The 18,397-nt window shown below is 44.3% G+C and overlaps 2 protein-coding genes across 6 annotated transcripts in view; both read right to left on the bottom strand.

The window, feature by feature from the left end:
- The window catches only part of rgs12a (regulator of G protein signaling 12a), a 36,345-nt gene extending 25,313 nt beyond the window's left edge, over positions 1-11,032 (bottom strand). Inside the window, exons 1-2 of one of the 4 annotated variants that reach the window (XM_069169756.1) lie at positions 9,166-11,032; positions 7,307-7,399 (exon numbers count right to left, since the gene is read on the bottom strand). In XM_069169756.1, coding sequence (XP_069025857.1) covers positions 7,307-7,399; positions 9,166-10,962 — 1,890 coding nt within the window. In that variant the 5' untranslated portion in view covers positions 10,963-11,032. Of the gene's footprint in view, positions 1-3,097; positions 3,644-7,306; positions 7,400-9,165 lie in introns of those variants that run through there. The other 3 variants (XM_069169757.1, XM_069169759.1, XM_069169760.1) reach the window with 3 other exon arrangements.
- Positions 11,033-13,810: 2,778 nt separating this feature from the next.
- On the bottom strand, positions 13,811-17,733 carry msantd1 (Myb/SANT-like DNA-binding domain containing 1). Of its 2 annotated transcripts, XM_069169846.1 has the most exons (4): positions 17,544-17,733; positions 15,949-16,238; positions 15,536-15,829; positions 13,811-14,488 (listed from the first exon to the last, which is right to left on the bottom strand). In XM_069169846.1, the coding sequence occupies exons 2-4, from the start codon at positions 16,200-16,202 to the stop codon at positions 14,197-14,199; spliced, it is 840 nt and encodes a 279-aa protein (XP_069025947.1). In that variant the 5' UTR covers positions 16,203-16,238; positions 17,544-17,733; the 3' UTR covers positions 13,811-14,196. The 2 variants fall into 2 exon arrangements, with proteins under 2 accessions (XP_069025947.1, XP_069025946.1); XM_069169845.1 differs by lacking the exon at positions 17,544-17,733 and having other exon boundaries at positions 15,949-16,296.
- Between the last annotated feature and the right edge of the window lie 664 nt (positions 17,734-18,397).

Raw genomic sequence — 18,397 nt, 5'->3', positions numbered from 1 at the left:
AATCATGGCATGTCACAGGCTGGTTGGAGGACGTGCTGTGTACAAAATGAGTAACAAATATATGAAATATTTGATTTACAAGGCACAGCTGAACTCCACAAAAATAGCATAACTTCAGAGGGAGAAACTAGAACCAGCGCTCACGACCCCTCCCACTGCAATTTATTATCATAGAGAAAGGGCTGTGAGGGCCTGGAGGGCTCGAGGTGGATAAACCACATAAGATGCCACCACACCCTTTTACTGCTCTCTTTCTTTTCCACAAAAAACACCAGAAATGGACTTTCCAACCTGAAACCTGACACTTATAATTAGCTCTGCGAGTCCCCCCCCAGTTTTCCACCACACACTCAAACGAAAGCTTAGTGCGCAGTGTTTTGAAAAGGCTGGATGTACGCGTACATTTATTACGCGATGATAAGAGTATGATATGAATTGGACTAATATCTGCATTTTGGAAGTGGACGAGGCCGTACTGTGTTGCAAATGACAAGAACGGCCATCACTGTTCACTTCCTGTCCAAATCCGATTGACCCGACACCCTGCCGTCTAATCTTTCTGGAACCTGAGCCTTATGAGTGCGATAGGAAAGATGTGAAGGCAAATTTGTCTGAGTTCATCCCTCGAGGCTAAGGGCCAAATTATGGTATGTAGTCTTTATGGGGATTTGGCATGATGACCAAATTATGATTAAGCTAAAAAAAATTAATATATAATAACATATTTAAAACTTAAAGTGTGATGCCTTGTTTACATACACCTCCCTCCTGAAAGACATTCAATTATTTCTGATAAATGTAAACTAAGTCTACCAGCCTCTTTTGGCTTGCACAAACATGTATTGATGCGAGTTATCCAGGATTACATAATAGCATTCCAGGGCAACTATTTTATCTGCTGTCCTTGGAAACACGATGCAGGCCATAACATAAACAATATGTGGCATTTTAACTTAAAACAATGACATCACGCATTAACACGCGGCATAACAAGAAATACCCTCCGTTACCCGCAGGATGGAGATGTTATAGAACCAGTACAAGATGTAAAGTTAGTGTTTAGACTGCCTAAGCCAGTTCCTCACAATATCACGGGGGGAGTTAAGTTGGCTTCCCCCGACAATTCATGTTTACGACTTCCACAGGGCGAAGTAGACGAGACCTTGGCCTGGTTGTGCAGCATCTTGCGCCAACACAAGGCCGAAAAGATACCAGCTACATTCACGTTTTCAAGCCTGCCTGGACCCCCTCTCCAGTTCAAACAAGACAGGCTGACTTGCTCAATGTCACGGACGCGAAGCAAACCTTCCCCGGTGTTATCGGAGCTACAGGTGTGGGGTAAAAAGAGAAACACGACGTGCAGCCCGCTGTGAGCCAGACATGTTTAAACTGTTACCCGTGAAGTGATAAAAGACTTTGGCAGCTCTCGAGCCCTTCCTTGTTGGGTAACATCCACACCCTTGGCACTGGCGTTCCTTTCAGTGAAACAGAGACATATAATAATAGTGCAAGAGAGGAAGGTAAACAGTGAGTGGTGAATGAATCATTCACACAAGTTGGTGTCCTGGTATAGACGCAGCCTATCACGGTGACGAGGAGCTGTTTGGTTCACTGAAAAAACAATAATAAAAAAAAAAAAAAAAAAAAAAAATTCTAAAGTTCAATAGATGATGTCATAGCGTTGGTGAGACACCAGCCAAGAGGAGAGCTGCAGTAAGCCTCCGTCCAGAGATGGGGAGGCAGCTGGTATTTTCCGTGGTTTCAGTCTGGTCATACAGCAAACTCAGCAACCACAGCCACATCTGGTCATCTGGTTACTGGCTGCTGCATATTCATACAGCGAGCAGCTGGACAGTTAAATAACTTCTACTCTACTTTTTGCCGTGTTAATGTACTGTTTTTCTAGTTGGTGGGTTGGAGGAGAGAGCAGTCTTTGTAATTGCAATAAAACATTTTGCGGGAGGAAGGAAAGGGAGAAGAGGAATCGTAGTGGAGACATTTGGAAAATGTCAGGCTGCTCATCCTACAATGGTAGCCTAAGGACACATTTGGTGAGCACAACTGTCCACCCACTCCTCCAGAGCTGGCCATGTGATGTCAGGGAGATAAAAGTGCGTCGTGTTCTCTCCTTCCTCTACCGCTAATCGCCAGGAACACACGACTGCTGCTCATCTCAAGTCACAATACACACATAAAAACAGAGCGAAGAATAATTAGAGGAACTCTCACAGTATTAATAATCATCATAACTTCATCTCTGTTGGCATTTACAGTGTATTAGTTCCTTTTTGGACAACTGTAGGAACAGCAAAGCTTAGGCAGTAGTCGAGAGGCAGGCAAAAAAAAAAGAAAAAAAAAAGAATTTGAGCAAAGCTTGCTGAAAGAAAAATGAATAAGAGGGGCAGTGAATCAAATCGGAGACATGCCAGCGCAAAGCAAAAAGGGGGAAGGTGAAACCACGAGCAACCATTTCAAGTCCAAACCAAACTGTGGCTGTCACACGATCACCTCAGAAAACAACGCAACTGAACGTTCACTGAGGATTTAATTCCATCTGACAGCAACAAACCTCCGACCTCAGTGTCCCTCACACTGAATCGAACTTCTCCCTAACGCCGCCAACTGATTGCGACAAAGGGTCATTTTCTCAGGGCAAGTGCAACAGAGTGAACTTCATTCAAATGCCCATGCAGTTTACAAGAATAAACCCGGGTGACTTCACAGAACTCTTTTAGCATAACATCTAATTTAAAGTCAGCGTGCATCCTGATATAGATGCAAGACCACATTTTGCTTTATACAGCGGTGCAGTGTGTGTCATACAGCACATGGGAGTTCAGCTGGCACTGGTCAAAACATTCCTCTGACAGACCACACAAGCTAACCACTGTATGCCTCTCAAAGGCTACAACAGGAGCCACAAAGAGCCCAAAGAAGGAAAAGTAACGGTGGCGGGGACGATATCGCTGGTGCGAAAGATGAAGATGCCATCGCAGGAGAAAAAAAAGAAAAAAAAAAACCCAAAACAAAACAAAACAAAAACGGAGAAGTGAAGCCAGGCAAGATAATGAAGACCTCAAGGTTTCACACGACTTACGGAGTTGAGAGTTAAAGTTTGCTCCATGTGTGGCACTGTGTGCTCGGCTCGTCTTCAGCGCTGCTCCACACGCCTGCTGTGTGTGAGAGAGTCCATCCGCCGGGTCTCCGCGGTGCCTGTGGGAGTCGGTGTTTGCAGCGCAGAGACACGGAGCTGCTGAACGGGGGAGGAGAGAGCGTGCAGACCGGCCGAAAATCCTGACAGCTACTGGGAGTTCAAAAGCTCCCTCTCTCTCTTCCTCTCTCTCTCTCTCTCTCTCTCTCCCTCCCTCCTTCTCTCTCTCTGCTGTGAATTCCTCCTCTTTCCCCTCTCTATTTACCTCCCTCCCCGTCTCTGTGTCTTCATGCCTTCTCTTGGTTTTTTTTTTTTCTTTTCTGCTACGCCCACAGGATGGATCCATTACCCGCAGGCATGCAAACAAGAGCTGCTAATGTCTCCACACCTAAAAGGAGAGGAGAAACTTCACGCATGCATGGAGCTAAAGAGCTGCCCCAAATTTCCCAGCAGGCACCGTGGGTATATGCCCGAATAAAAAAAACAGTGCGCATCGAGTAACGGCTCGCGTTGACAGATGTTTTTATTTGCAGCGATAACCTCAGAAGACAAGAGTCAGTGTAAACACCAGGCACAGCAGCCCGCTCATGGTGTCGTCGCTGCGAAGTTGAGCGCACCGTCATCCGCGGAGCGTCGCGGGCACCAAGCGTCTGTTGGGAGCTGCAAACGAGGAGCGTGTGGTGAGCGAGAGACGGGCTCGTCCTGGTGGTTGGATCTGCGGGGACACTCGCAGGAGGTTCCGCTGACGAGCTCGGCGCGGAAGTAGGACAAGGAGGTACATTCTTCGACGTGCCCGAACATAAGGAGATCTGACATCAAAGAGCTCGGCGCAAACGCACAGAGCTGCGTGGCGGCTTCTCCCTCTGCTGAGCCCGAAAGACACGCGTGGAAAAAGCAGCAGATGAGATGTATGCTCCTCTGGCCGGGGTTATCAACAGGGGTCGACCCGAAGGGGCCGATGGTGAACTGCGAAATAGCCTCACGGTGTCCTTGTGAGTCCAGATGCCTCACTGAGGGAGAGCTTATCGTGCATTTTTTTTTGCAACACTTGCCATGAGAACAGTCCTTCACATCATCCTTCGCAAAACAATACACGGGTCAGAAAAACGATGCCGAACCCAAACGCTTCACTCCGCTGCGCTCCTACCTGCACTAACGAATAAATACGTCATTTAAGGCGAATCATTTTGTGCATCAGCTTGATGGGTTGATCATTTATTCCCCGTGAAGTGGAGCACGGCCTTCAAAAGAGGAAAAACAAAACAAAACCGTTTTCACTTTCTAGTTGGTCTCTTCTGTCTGATGTACAAGGTCTTCAGAGATTCCAGTGTCAAAATTCCCGCTGGGATGTCTCAACAAAAACCAAAAGCCAGACCTTAAGTCTTCATAAGGACATAATTAGTTATGACCTGGATGGGCTTTAAATCACTGAAGCAGCATTTAGAAGTGCTTGACCCGACCTCTGACTATGAACTCAGGATGAAAACCCAGCTCTTGTAATGAGAGCCCACGAGCAAGCGCTAGGTGAGGCTCTAATTGCCTTTGACAACCATAACAATTTCCCTAAAGTGTTATTACATGCAATGTATAGGCATATCATGACTTTAAACTGCACGGATTAAGTGCTGTTCCTGATTAGACGCGGTCTGAGTCGCTGCGAGCCAGATGCACTATTCTTGGATGTTATCCTACGCATGTTTGCAGTGATTTGGAAACAGAGTCACCATTACACATGCGAGGCAATCAAGTCCAGAGACTGCTCCTGCTGCACACAAATGCAGTGCAGCGCCATGACATGCACGGAGGACGGGGAAGCTGCAACCTTCGTGGGAAAGTATTCCAAGTTCCATCGCTAGATCAACATCAGCCCCCGAGTTACACACAACTTTGTGACCACTGATATGTGAGCATCTGCGATTTCGCCGTGGAGAGCGTACATCAAATTTTATGTCAAATCGGCAACAGAGACCCTTGAAATGCTTCGAAAACTACAGCGGGGAAGCAATGAGACGAGCGAGTTGTTTTGAGTGACGTTCCGGTTTCCGAGGGGCAGAACGTTTCCGACCAAAATTGAAGTTCTTCTGTGACGTTCTTTGGAAAAACACTCACTGCAGTACATTTTATTATATTATGGGTTGGTTTCAGTTTGGTTTTTTTCTTTTAGCTCTCAGCGGCGGGCTCAAAAATCCAGGACCAGTTGGGAAATAATGTTGGAAGTGTGGAAGAATAAACAACTTGGGAAATCTGGTACGGGGGAAATGAAATGTCCACCGCTGCTCACTCTTTCAACAACTGGAGTCGATATGACTGAGCAAATACAAACAGAAGAAAGCTTTGTTTGCAGTGGCAGATCCCGGCAGTTTGTATGCTGAACGGTAGGAATTCCTGCTGCTGATAAAAACTGGTGATAATCACTTTTTGGTAGAAAAACAAAACATACCAAGAGGCATTATAGTCCGTCTCGCTAAATGAAGATGGTCAAAACCAGTTAAAAGGACGGACAGTGACAATTTAAGAGACAATTCTGCAAAACGTACACTTATCGATGAACAAAAAAAACAAAAATCGAAAAAAATCGCACCTTAACAATTCCAGCATTCAAACCAAAGTCTTGGCTAATCTAACACAGTCTTTAGAGACATATTTTCCATAACGCTTGACCAGACTTCACCCGTTTACAGCCATGTATTTACCAGCCCACACGTGACAGACTGTCTCTCCTCGTCTGTGCTGCAGCAGGTCCTGATAGAGCAGAAATGTGAAGACCAGGTTATCACGTGCAACAAAGCAAACTCAAGGTGTAACACAGACGTGTGAAAGCATCCAGCTCTCCATCCAACCGATACTATTTTGCACAGCAGAGCATCAGCTCCTTATCAGCTTCTTATTTGAAACTTAACAGAGAGCACGATACGCGTCTCATAGCGCTGCTTAGAAGGTGTGATGGTAACACTCTGGAATAAATTGACTCATGATGGCTGCAGTGATTCATATTTTCAAGTCACCAGACCAATAAAAACACGTTGCAAGAGGATCTCCGTTCGTCAGCCAACTTGGAGCGAAGTAACAGAACAGAAACAGAACTTAAATACATGATTTATTATTTGTTCAAAGTTTGTAACCTCATAAAATATGCCAGAACAAAGCAACCTAACCTGGTTTCTTACAATATGAACACATATCTGAGAATGACCAGGGAGAGCCATTAAGACTGGCGATTAAGACAGTAAATCAGCGATGGCAGAATGAATGTGTGTTGTGCTGTGCCAGCAGAAACTCTGCAACTGTCGTAACCTTTTATAACCATCTTTAATCCAACAGTTGTACATCAGACCTGCTCAGAACCTGAAGCCTTTTTTTTTTTTAGTGTGGGTTGGAACAAACCCGAGGAGCAGGTTCACGGTGTGACTCTTTGAGTACAATGTGTGGTCTGCGGGTGTGTCTGTGACTAATCCGAGTATATACAGTGCAACACGGTAATGCCACTTTTTGGTTTGTTTTTGTGCCCGTTCATGTGCGTGCAGAGCAATTATCAGATGTAGGAACAGTGTGTGTGTGTGTGTTTCTGTGAATATGAATCAGTGTGCAGCGGTAATGCACGCGAGCACAGACCATTGGAGAAAAAGAGTTCCTCTGCGACATTAATATGAGAGAATGTGAGCACGATATGCAGTCGCGCAGCAGTGCTCATTAGGGAGGCCAAACAAACAGGACCTTGCCTCTGGCCCGCACAAAGACCACTTTGTGAGCCACCCCTCGCCACAAGTGCGGCAAACACAGAGTTCAAGGCGACGGAAATGAGAGGTTAAAAAAGAGCCGAAAGGGGTGCAGAGAGAAAAAAAAGTGGGATGGCTCGACTGAATGTCCACATTAAGGAACAAAAACAACGTTTCCACACACAGGCCAAGCAGAATGGGAAGTACAGAAGCCTGTCGGACCGTCAGCATTAAAAAAACAAAACAAAAAAAACCCCACTGCAACTAGTTTAAAGTGCTGATGCATTTTCAGGTGGAAATAAGTGGAACACTCACCAAAACTTTGAAGTAAAAAATGAAAGACAATAGAAATGTATAATATGCATGTGTGTTTTTAAACTTTGTACAAAATCTCCAATGCCAGGAAATGCTCTCATAAGTAAAGGAACTTGGCGCCTACCTCGAGGTCGTCCAGTGACCGTGCCAGGCTGAGACGTTTGGCAGAACGACGTTTGGAGGCGCGGGCAGCACCCATACCCCAAAACCTGGAAACCTATTCCACAAAAAGAGGAGACAGATATTACTACCGGCTTTATGAACCTCTGACTGTACTGTTTGTCATCCTGCAACTCTGTTCCAACCAGTTTGATTGAAATCAACTTTATTATTATTACCAAGAAATAAGAGACATAAACACATGAAACTAGTCATGACAGTGTTTGTGTGCAGTTTTTTGTTTGGAGAGTTGCAGATGATAGAATTGCTCATGGACTCGTCAGAGGAAATGTAACAGTACAATCAGAGTGAGAGGCGACTATGAAGTGAGCCAGTTGAAACAGATGCTCTGCAAATCTTACATTTTCCACTAGATTGGACAGATTTCAATGCTAAAGCTTCTACATTCCCGTATAATGCGAGGTAATTCCACAGTCAAAGATCAAACATACCACTGTAGCTTTCGAATATATAAAAGAGCCACCCCCTATTCATATGATGAGAGGTTGTGGCATGATGTCTAAACGAGAGTTTAAGAATTGCAGATAATGACCACCGCTTGACACGGGCTCTCCCTGTAATTTGCCCGGCTTCCTGTTCGAGATTCTCTTCTTTCTGCTCTAATGCAAGCTGGAGGACAAAGAAGAGACCCGGCTCTGACTTAGAAACACAGGAAAGTACTTTGCTTCAATAAATAATTCGGGGAACTAAAATAAATGCAAATTCAGATAAATGAAGGTTTAAAAAAACAAAAACAACGATATCTTCTGTGGCCAAACTTTATCCAATACACACACCGCATGTATCCTTGATTGCCCAGCCATTGACACACACACACACACACACACACACACACACACACACACACACACACACACACACACACCCGCCTACATGCTGACCAGTTGGAGCCCTCTGTCTGTCTTGAGTGAAACACACCGCTTCAGTATCCACATCACTGTTTTCCTGAGAGAGCTTTGTTTCCTGGACCACATGGATACATGGGGACATCTTGTGGGCAAAGAAGAAACCAACACTAACACCAAACCGCATGCATGACAATGACATCATTGACTTCCAGCAGGTGTTCTCTGAGCTCAGTTCACACTCGGCACCAATTGACGGGTGAAATGGTGGTATGGTGTTTCTTTTTAGGTGCCAGCAAAAACAGACTTACTAACACCCCCTCAGTGCCTGGAAACGCAACTCCCTGTGAACATTTAATACTTCCTGTTTCACTGTGTTAAAAAATACAGAAACAGATGCTCTTGCACTTATAATGGAGCTATTTAATGTTACTGAAAGTAGAGAATTTGTCATTTGCACATTGATGAGAAATCTGAACAAACTAATTTACCAATAATTCCCCCCAAAAAAGAAAAGATTAGTAGCTAGTAGTATTGTAAAATATCTTTACACACATTCAGACTACAGGATGTCAGGCTGAAAAGTGAAAATATGTTTGACTGATGAATTTCTGACAATTAATTTAAACCAGGGTTTCCTAACTTGCGTGTCAAGACCGCTACAAGGGCCGTAGGGTAATTAACAGGACTTTCCTCAAATATTTACCTTTTTCTTGAATTAATTATTGAGAACTTTTGATCTTTACAGACTCCTGAAAGTAAAATGAAATCACTCTTTTGTTGCAAGTTAAATAAGCACAAATGTTTAGAAGTGCTATTTTAAATCACGGTTCACTGACCGACCCGACAAATCTGATCGCCATTTTCAAAAGCTGACTAAAGAAGTGCCTTCAATGATTTATTTTTAAATGTTGCCGACTCCAGCTTTGAAAAATAAAAAAAAATGCGTCTCACTTACATTTTTGTTTCCGCCGTCCTTCCGCTGTTTCTGTCTCTGCTCAACAAATCTTCTGGTCCATTCCTCCCTGGGAGGCAGCATCATGACCTCTGCTGACTGGTACCTGTCACAGGGTATCTGGCTCATTGGAGGGGGCAGGTTGTTTGTGCTGGCACTGAGGCTGACGTTGGAGGACCAGTTGTTGTTGGACGTCTCTTGAGGTTCAGGATCACTACTCACGGCTTTGGGCCACTTTGGCTTTGAGAACCACCTTTGGCTTCCTCGCAGAGGATCTCCGAAGAAGTTCGTTTTTTTACCCAAAGCCAGAGGAGGTGGTGGGGGCTTAAACTGGAACTCCAGCCTAGGTGGGGGACCTCCATAAAAGCTGGTTAGAGAATCTGGGCCAGGTAGTGACTCTGAAAGGGAATGTGTGCTCGCACTGTTCTCTGGATTAAGTTTTTGGCCATTCTTGGAGAGGTTTATTGGGGTGAGGTCGTCAGCCGGAGGATAATCCCACGGACAGCTGGGGAGGTGGGCCCCGGGATGGTTTTGGGTCGTGAGGGGGAAATCCCTGTCCGCTCTCTCTTCAGGGGGAGAAGCATTTCCAATACCACTGTCTCCATTGCTGCTGGCGCTGCCTTGCTTACCAGTGCCGTCATCCTCTTTGGTTTGCTGCTGAGCCTCTGTGTCCAGTTTGACTCTAAGCTTTTCCACGGCCTCCCCCAAGTCACTGTACAGGACTGTTACAAAGTGAAGGACATCTGGGGGAGTCTGAGGGAATTCCAGGCAGCCCAAGGCATCTGGGTCTGAAGTGCAGTCAAAGCCAAAGCGACCAGCAATCCCTATGTGGTCACCGTGGTTTCCCAGATCCGGGTCAATGAAAAAAACATGGCAGGACGCCCGCAGAGGACCGTCCTCTGGTACACGGCCATTGATAATGTGTGCTGTAGTGACCAGGCAAAGAAAACGTGGGTCCTCAGCACACACAGCCCCTAAGACGAGGTTCTCCGCGGGGAAGGCTGCCAAAACAGCTCCCGCATCGTCACATAGTCGAATGCAATCAAACATAATCTTCATCATCACCAGAGTATGGGTACTCTGCTCGGTGCCTAACTGTCGTATCCTCTCCCGAATGGCTTTTAAACAGTGGTCCTCTGATTCACGAGTGTTCAAAATCAGCTCCGTGGAGCTCAGGTAGCCAACCACCAAGGTCATGTTTAACATACCCCAGTCTGGGTTAGCTTCTTCGGTGTCCGTAAAAACAGAGTCTGTGTCCCCCACTGTGGAAGTTTCCTCCCGCGGCTGCTCGGCTGAAACACTCCACTGTTGTGACCACCGCGACATATCGGGCTCCGAAACCGGCCTCTGTTTGGTGGCGACAGCACGACCAGAATTAAAGGAGGAATTGCTTGAATCGTGCGAAATAGTGCGAAGAACACCGGCCTTTTGGAAAATACCACTTTTTTGGCCAAAGCCAAATTTTGCATCATTAAGGATGGGGTTGACCATTAGCCGAGCTTCAGTGTGCACCACCAAACGCAAGGGTTCTTCGCAGCTGCCAATCAGCTGCACCACGGTCTCGTGCAAAGCGGTGGACACGTCAGTTCCATTGACGGCCATGATGCGATCTCCTTGTCTGAGCCCGACCAAGTCGGCGGGGCTCCTTTCCAGGATGCCACTCAAAAGACACGGCCTCTGCCCTGTAATTGTGAAGCCATATCCTGCCCGGCTACGGATGACCTCCACACCCCTCAGCTCACCGATTACATTTAAATCCAGACGCCTCCTCGCGCCCTCGGGCTGTCCCTGTATCCTCATTTTTGTTGAAGCGTGCTGCGAGATTCGGCGTGCGGGAACTGAGACACTTGCAGGTTGCCAACACTATTGCGTTGTTGTCATCCTACACAAAAAGACAAAAGGTGGAGAAAAAGCAAGCAATTTTGTCAAGTAGTTTGACTGGAATAATTATCACGAGTTAATTTCGATTTAATTAAGATTTGAAATATTATTCTAGAAATATAACTAACACTTATTTCCACTGGGGCTGCAACGATTATTTTCATTATTCTGTGAATCATTTTCTGAATTAAACGATGAGCTGTTTGATCCCCAAAATGTCAGATGATGGTGAAAAACATCTCCCGGTGTTTCAAAAACCCCAAGATGCGCCCTAAAATGTTTTGTTTTGTCCCAACAAACAGTCCCCCACTAAAAGATATTCAGTTTATTATTATGGAAGACAAAAGGAAGCAGAAAATTAATCACATTTAAAAAGATACAATCAGAGAATTTTTGCATTTTCTTATTAAAAGGGTAATTAAATTTACCTCGATTAACTAAATGATTTATCAACTCGTTGATGCAGCTCTATTTGTCACTATCAAACAATCTGCCAAATTGCTTGTCAATTCACAACAGCTCAGACCTCAAAGATATTTAGTTTATAACCATCTCAGACGAAATTTAAAAAAAAAAAAAAAATATTCACTATAATCAACCATCAAAAGTGCTGCAGATATATTTTTCAGAAACTAGTCAATTAAATCATCTAATTCTTGCAGCTCTACATTACACAGTGCATTAATAGCAGCTATTCTTACTCTAAAGACCCTTTATTATAAAGGAATTACAAAATACTAAAACAAAACAAAAATAAGCATTTAAAACAAACAAAAAAATAAGAGAGGAGGGTGTTTTTCTGTAATATTACTGCCATCAATCTTATTTGATCAATTATCTGGCATAGATGTGACAGAGACAGCTTTTATGTGCAAACACAGCTTGCATATTAGTCCACCCACCCACCCACCCCTCCATCCACCCCTCCCTCCACCCAACAACAGAGTGCCAGCTGGCTCCCTACTCACAAACACTTTTAATGACAACCACACTGCTTGGTTTCGGTCAACCACTGTTTTTAAATGTTCACTACAGAAGTTACACATTTCCAACACTTTAAACACCTGATAAGAACTATTGCTGGTTTATTTAACCGTTATAAACACATTAAACTACAAAAAAAACACACAAAAAAACCACGCTCGCGTTAAAAGTCCGAAACACGCGACCGTTTGAGAACAAACTTTTCAACATTACCTGTTCCAGCAGGGGAAAAAAAAAAAACGTCCACGGTTTTAACGTCCACGCGTTTACATTTTTCACTTTACACTTTTTAAATTATTCAAAACAACATTTCCCCGCCGTGATTAGGTCGTCCGTACGGCAGAGCCTGCACCGCCTCCCCTCCTCCATTCACACACCGCGGCGATCACAAAGCGTCTTTCACTGTAACCATGACAGCGTAACGTCTCTGGATTCACGTGGCGTCTCCTTCCGACCAATCAGCGGGCCTGTCATGTTCAATATTCAAACGATTGGAGTGACGCCATTGGCTGACACGGACGGCAGTTGGCGGCCTCTAGTTTCCGCTAAAATAAATAAAATGTAAAAAAAAAAACAAAAAAAACCTGCGTGTTTTTCGCCCAACAACGCCTCTTAAATTTGGAAATGCTGGCGTTGAATTATTCTGAAAAATATAAATTATAAGTATTACCCATATGATCCTTCTTCCCTTTGCATCTTGCATGTGGTTCTCCTTCCGTCTCTTCCACACTGATGCAACACTTAACAGCGGATGGTGTGTAAACAATAAGTCTCTGGTCAAAGGGCTGCAACGGCTGCACGCATTATGACAAATGTGCAGTGCAGTTTACACATAAAAAAAAAAAAAAAAGGAGGGGGGGTGGGGGATTACTGATTTGATTAAAAAAAAAAAAAACCGTCACGTGACAGGATTATTGATTGTCTAGGGCTTGACAGGCTGTTGCATTTTCCGTTATTGATGTGAAAGTGACATCCAGAAGGTCGCATAATGTGCATTAAAAAAAAAGGGGGGTTGCTTTCTCATTTTCATTAAAGAGGGACTTCCATTGAGCTGTGAATGATGGAACTAACTTAATCCCTAATTTCTCCAAATCCTCTTAAAATAGGCTGAAAGGCAAGGACCTTAACCTTTTCAGCTCGATCACTCCTTAACCTACTGTGTATTCTGCATTTCAGTAATTGCCCTGCAGAATCACGTATTGGTGCTAAAATGGGTAAAATTAGAAAGAAACAGCCGGTCAGGTTTGCCTTTATTTCTAAACGTAAAACCATAATGCCACCCAAGATATAGATATTATTGTATTTTTAAAAAAAATCTGTAGTTTTGAGGATATAATAAGAAGAACTAGTCAGATTTTAACTTTAATACAGGTACCTGAGCTTCACCTTTATTTCTTTCTCATCTGAAAACCGTGTTCTTCCTTTTACTGCAGCTCCTGTGAGAGGCATCTGTCTTTTCCAGTCAGTTTTCTGTGAAGTTACATTAATATAATGGGGGAAAAAAATCAAGGTTAGCAATCATTCTGTCTCATCACCGTGATCCAGAACTGATTGCTTTGCTATTTTGCACAAAAATAGCTCACGTGTGGGCTGTAAAAATGTATTTTCCCTATAAATCTGAAGCACATTGCGTTGACTCTGTTGTCTTTTTGCAGTCAGTTCCTCTCCAATTACCTAAATTCCTGGTCTGTGATGCTGCAAATGGCCGTATTTTTGGTATCAGACCTCCCGAGTGTAATTATCCTGGCACAATTAAAAAAAAAAAGAAAATTATCTGACAAGATCTTGTAAGGCTGTGGTTCCCACAGTGATTTTAATACGGTATATAGCAAATCGTCAAGAAAGTAATACAACTATACTTAAAATGAAATTGCACATTGGGGCCTGACTTAAGATGTAGATCCTAAAGTGTCATAACAGTTACTAGCATGGTCATCTTCCTTTAACGATATTCAGGCACCTTCAGTCATGGTAATCGCATATTTATGTCTGTCTATACCAGCTTTGCACTGATGACAGCTACTTATATCATGAAAAACCTTAAAAATGTTTGATGTTAAAATGGAATCCTAAATAAAATACTTTTTTTTTTCTTTCTTCTTCTTCTTCTTCTTCTACAAGGCTGGATGTGAAGCAAGCACGATCTCTCCCGGACGACCCATACCAACTTCACGGTTTCCCCGGATCTTTCACCCCACTCTGACCCCGTGACCCCGACGTGGTGGAGGGGAGCTGGACCATCTTCTCCAGGAGGTTCATCATGCGCTCCTGCAGCTGCAGACACTGGACCTGGAGGAGGTTCTGTTGGTGCAGGGCTCGGCGGACCTCCCTGCACGTCTCCTCCATGGCCCGACTCGACCTCTTCTGTTGCTGCAGCATGGCCTGCAATACTCGCAGCTTCTTCCTCTTCATGGACAGGTTCTTGTTGGCGTGCCTCCTCCTGGATGAAACCGGATGGGAGCTGCAGAACAGACGGGGAACCTTTAAGAACAAGCGCCGTCGGGTAAAATCACCTCCAGGTTCACATGACAGCACCGTAATATTCAGCGACAGCCAATTCTCTTGGTCCATCATAAATTTATTAAAAAAAAATCATAAATTATTAAAAGTATTTTAAAACTAATTTAAACTGAAACTAAATGTGTTGCCATTGATGTACAAGCTACAAGTCAAAATGAAGAAAATTTGACCTACTTTTATTTGTTTTAAACCATATCTGGAAAAAAAACCTACGTGTAAACGTTGCTTTTACAATAAAACATTTCTAAAACCAAACCACACAGCCAACGCAAGAGAGACAAATCCAGTTATAGCTGGCAATAGCCATTCCTCTTCAAACGTTCTTGTTTTAAATGTACCACTTTTGATTATCTTTTATCCTACTAATTTTGTTTAATAAAAGTAGCTACATCCAGTACTGTAGATAAAAAAAAATTAAAAAAAAGATGAATTAGAGCTACTAAAAAGATAACTAGCCCAGTTTAGCAGAGCTTTTGATTTGTTTTGGTTAAGTGAGAATAATAAAGATATCCTTGAAGCTCAGCTACTTTTAAATCAAGTTGTTTTTTTTTTATAAATGTTAAAGTAGGCTATTATATTTAGCTCAAGATATTAAAAAAAAAAAAAGCAGAAAAAAAAGCTCTATATTTACTGGAGAGTTAAAGTGCTGTCAGTGATTTTTCTTTTTTTTTCCTCGTGGACTATTATCTTTCATAGCCATGAAAGTGTTTCTCTTCTTAAACAAATATTACCGAGCACAGCCTCTTTGACACGCTCCTTGAAAGTATGGGTTTACAAAACCATTTTTTCTTAGGAAATGTTGCAACAGGAAACCCAAGACATGTAAAACCATTATGTAAGAAAATGTGGCTTTGCTTCCCTGAAACAATACAATACAAAGGTCAGTTCATCAATCACACTTTATGGGTGATGGAAAAACACACACACACACACACACACACACACACACACACACACACACACACACACACAACAGGTGTCTTGTTACCTGGAGCCGTGTGTGTTCTCGCTGTCGGAGCTCAAAGAGTCCAGCTCTTGTTTTATCTCCATCTCATCCGAGGAGCCTGTGTACTCCGGCAGGAACCCCATGATGCCCTCCTCCGACTGGGGCACCAGGTTGTCCGTGGACTGGGAGGACGTGGAGGGGCCCGCCGCAGAGGCCTGAAACTCTAACGAGGTAACCCTGCCGTTCTCCAGCGGCTTGGAGAGGATCTTTTCGATGGGCTTGTAGTACGGCCAATCCGGCATCTCGCCCACTTCGCCGACTGAGGATTTCAGTCGCCTGTTAAGAGACACACACACACACACACACACACACACACACACACACACAAAAAGGATGTTTATAGTCATGCAACAGCTGGAATTTGAAGTCATAAACTTTAGATGCGGTGCACTTGCCTGTACTGAAAGGACATGTTGGTGATTTTCATCTTGATCTCTTCTTTGAAGCGCTGCTCTCCGGTCAGCTGGAAAAACCTCTGGGACATCTTCTCGTAAACCTTGGCGTTCCTCTTGCTCGTTTTCAGTTCGTTGTGGTGTTCCTCCCACACGTACAGGAGGGCCTTCATTTCGCCGTCCGTCCAGTTCGGGGCCCGCCTGTGCTTCTCACTGTGGCCTGGAATTAGGTAGCTGAAACCGTCCTCTGATGCCATGTTTGAACCGGCTCTCTCTCTCGGCCCGTGCTGGACCTGTGTTTGCAGAAACAGGATCTTTAAAGGTTCGATTTGAAAGTCTTTTACTGTGAGGGAGGGATTCGTGCAGGGAGGCTTGCTCAGCGTGCACTCGCACGCGCGCGCACACACACACACACACACACAGACAGACACACACACCACCGTCCTGCCTGCACCCTTCCCCCCTAGCCTAGCTGAAAGAGGACTCAAAATGGGGCCTAAGGCAGGAGAGGAATCCGGTTAAAAGCTTTTAGTGCTGCGTGATGTCACCGTGACATCAAGTTGCCTTGGCAACGGTGTGGGAGGCCCTTCGTTTTCCCTCCCCTCTCCTTTAACCACTCCCATCCTCTCCTCCCCCCCCCCACCCCCCTCACTTCTGCTCCACAAGCAAGCACAAAAAGCTTTTAGCTGAAAGGCAGCAGTGTGAGTGCACAAGATTGCTGACAGTTTTGAAATATGAGCCTGCAAGGAGGAGGAGGAGGAGGAGGAGGAGGGAAGAAGAGGAGGAGGAGGAGGGGGGGGGGGAAGAGGCAGCTGAGACCACGGGTATGTGTTTCCGTGGCAACAAGGCAGTGGATTTGGTAGTCAGCCAACACACTGCTGCATTTAAAAGCTTTTAATAATAGACAAGTCGTTTTGAGACGGTGTGTGTGTGTGTGTGTGTGGGGGGGGGGGGGATGGGGAGGAGGAGGAGGAGGAGGAGAGGGGGGGGGGTGGATTTGCTTTATCTGGCACGATGCAGGAAAGAAGCAAACGCTCCCCAGCCTGCAGTTCAGACCGAGCAAAGAAGCGTCTCGCTGCAAAAAAAAACCCCGAGAAGCACTTAAGATGGAAAACGCAGAGGGAGGGAGGCGTCGGACAAAATGGCAACACGTGGCGATCAAGTGCACGCAACCCTGCACTGCAATGCAACATGCTGTTTCCTGTAATCAGCTTTCTTCTCATAGCCGCGGGTAGCAGACAATCGGACCCCTGCAGGAACGGGATACTCCGGCCAGACCCCTTCCTCCCCTGTTTAGGTATCTGCAAGGGGGCGGCTCTCCGGATGCTCAAAACACCTTGATCTACTCTTTTATGTGCATGGTTTTATTTTTTATTTTCCTCCTGTCTCCTCTCTCTCTCTCTCTCTCTCAGCCTCCCTCTTTGCCCTCACGTTATTTTTTTCAAGAACATTTATATGCACCAAAATCACACCACGTTTTTGCAGAAATGATTCTTTCCCTGCAGCGTTTTTAATCTCCTGCATATTTACTTGGAGAAGAGCAGTACTAGTAATGCAGTAAAAAAAAAAAAAAAAAAAAAACAGTCGTGTATTCTCACCTCATCTATATTAGTGCCACTAGTTGCCGTCAGTTCGGATTAACTCGGTTGTGGCCTGATTAGACCCTTAACCCATCTGCTCCTCGGAAACCTGACAGGCGGCCGGAGCATTTTCATACCGCAAATTGGCAGCTTTGCTCAATCCACAACATCTGTCACCGAAGAGGAACCCTGTCGCCATGGAAACGGAGGAGCAAATGAAAGTTCATGTGAAAGGTTTTACTTTGCAGATTTTTTTTTTTTTTTTTTTTTTTTTTTGCAATAGTTGATGATCTGCTGCCTTGAATGAGTTGAGATAAATCTTGACTGCTCATGTTTAAATAAATACTGCCCACTAACCCCGGTGGACTTCCCCAGGGTGACTGAATCCTCTTGCTGGGGTCCCTTATAATTGTGTTTATTTATCTCATTTTGTCATTCATTAAGGTGGAGATAATCCAGGGCTACTAATCCAGGAACCAGACTAATCTACAGATAAACTGCTCAAGTACTGCTCCTGTCTAGAGGCAGAAATCAGTATTGTGAGTGATCTGCAAAATCCAGCCATGTGGTAAAAAAAACGATATGAGGAGTCGTGGCTGGATCTATTTTCCTGGAATCCTTTTAAAAATTCGTTCTCACGCACAATAGGAATAAAATTTGTCAAAATTGCAATTACAAGATACATTTAAAAAGATTAACCAACAATGGATTAAGGTGTATTATCATTTTATGTAGTGTGAGCCTGCAGAGCAAACTAAACAATTTAGGTAGTAAATTCCAATCACAGCAAAAACAAACACAATAGAGCTGCTCGGGTTTGATTGGATATGTGATTTTTGTCTTTCTTCTGTGGGAGATAATCAACTGAGTAC

This window comes from Embiotoca jacksoni, unplaced genomic scaffold (genome assembly GCF_022577435.1).
Source record: "Embiotoca jacksoni isolate LCO1_2020_lvr unplaced genomic scaffold, fEmbJac1.0.p SCAF_47, whole genome shotgun sequence".
NCBI lineage: Eukaryota > Metazoa > Chordata > Actinopteri > Embiotocidae > Embiotoca > Embiotoca jacksoni.
The sequence above is the reverse complement of the archived record's forward strand: the minus strand, read 5'-3'. Positions and strand labels throughout refer to the sequence as shown.

Coding starts and splice junctions, on each gene's coding strand:
- msantd1 (XM_069169846.1), bottom strand. CDS start 16,202: ATGGCATCAGAGGACGGTTTCAGCTACCTAATTCCAGGCCACAGTGAG. Junction 15,830..15,948: donor AACATGTCCTTTCAGTACAG/GCAAGTGCACCG, acceptor GTCTCTTAACAG/GCGACTGAAATCCTCAGTCG. Junction 14,489..15,535: donor GAGAACACACACGGCTCCAG/GTAACAAGACAC, acceptor TCTGTTCTGCAG/CTCCCATCCGGTTTCATCCA.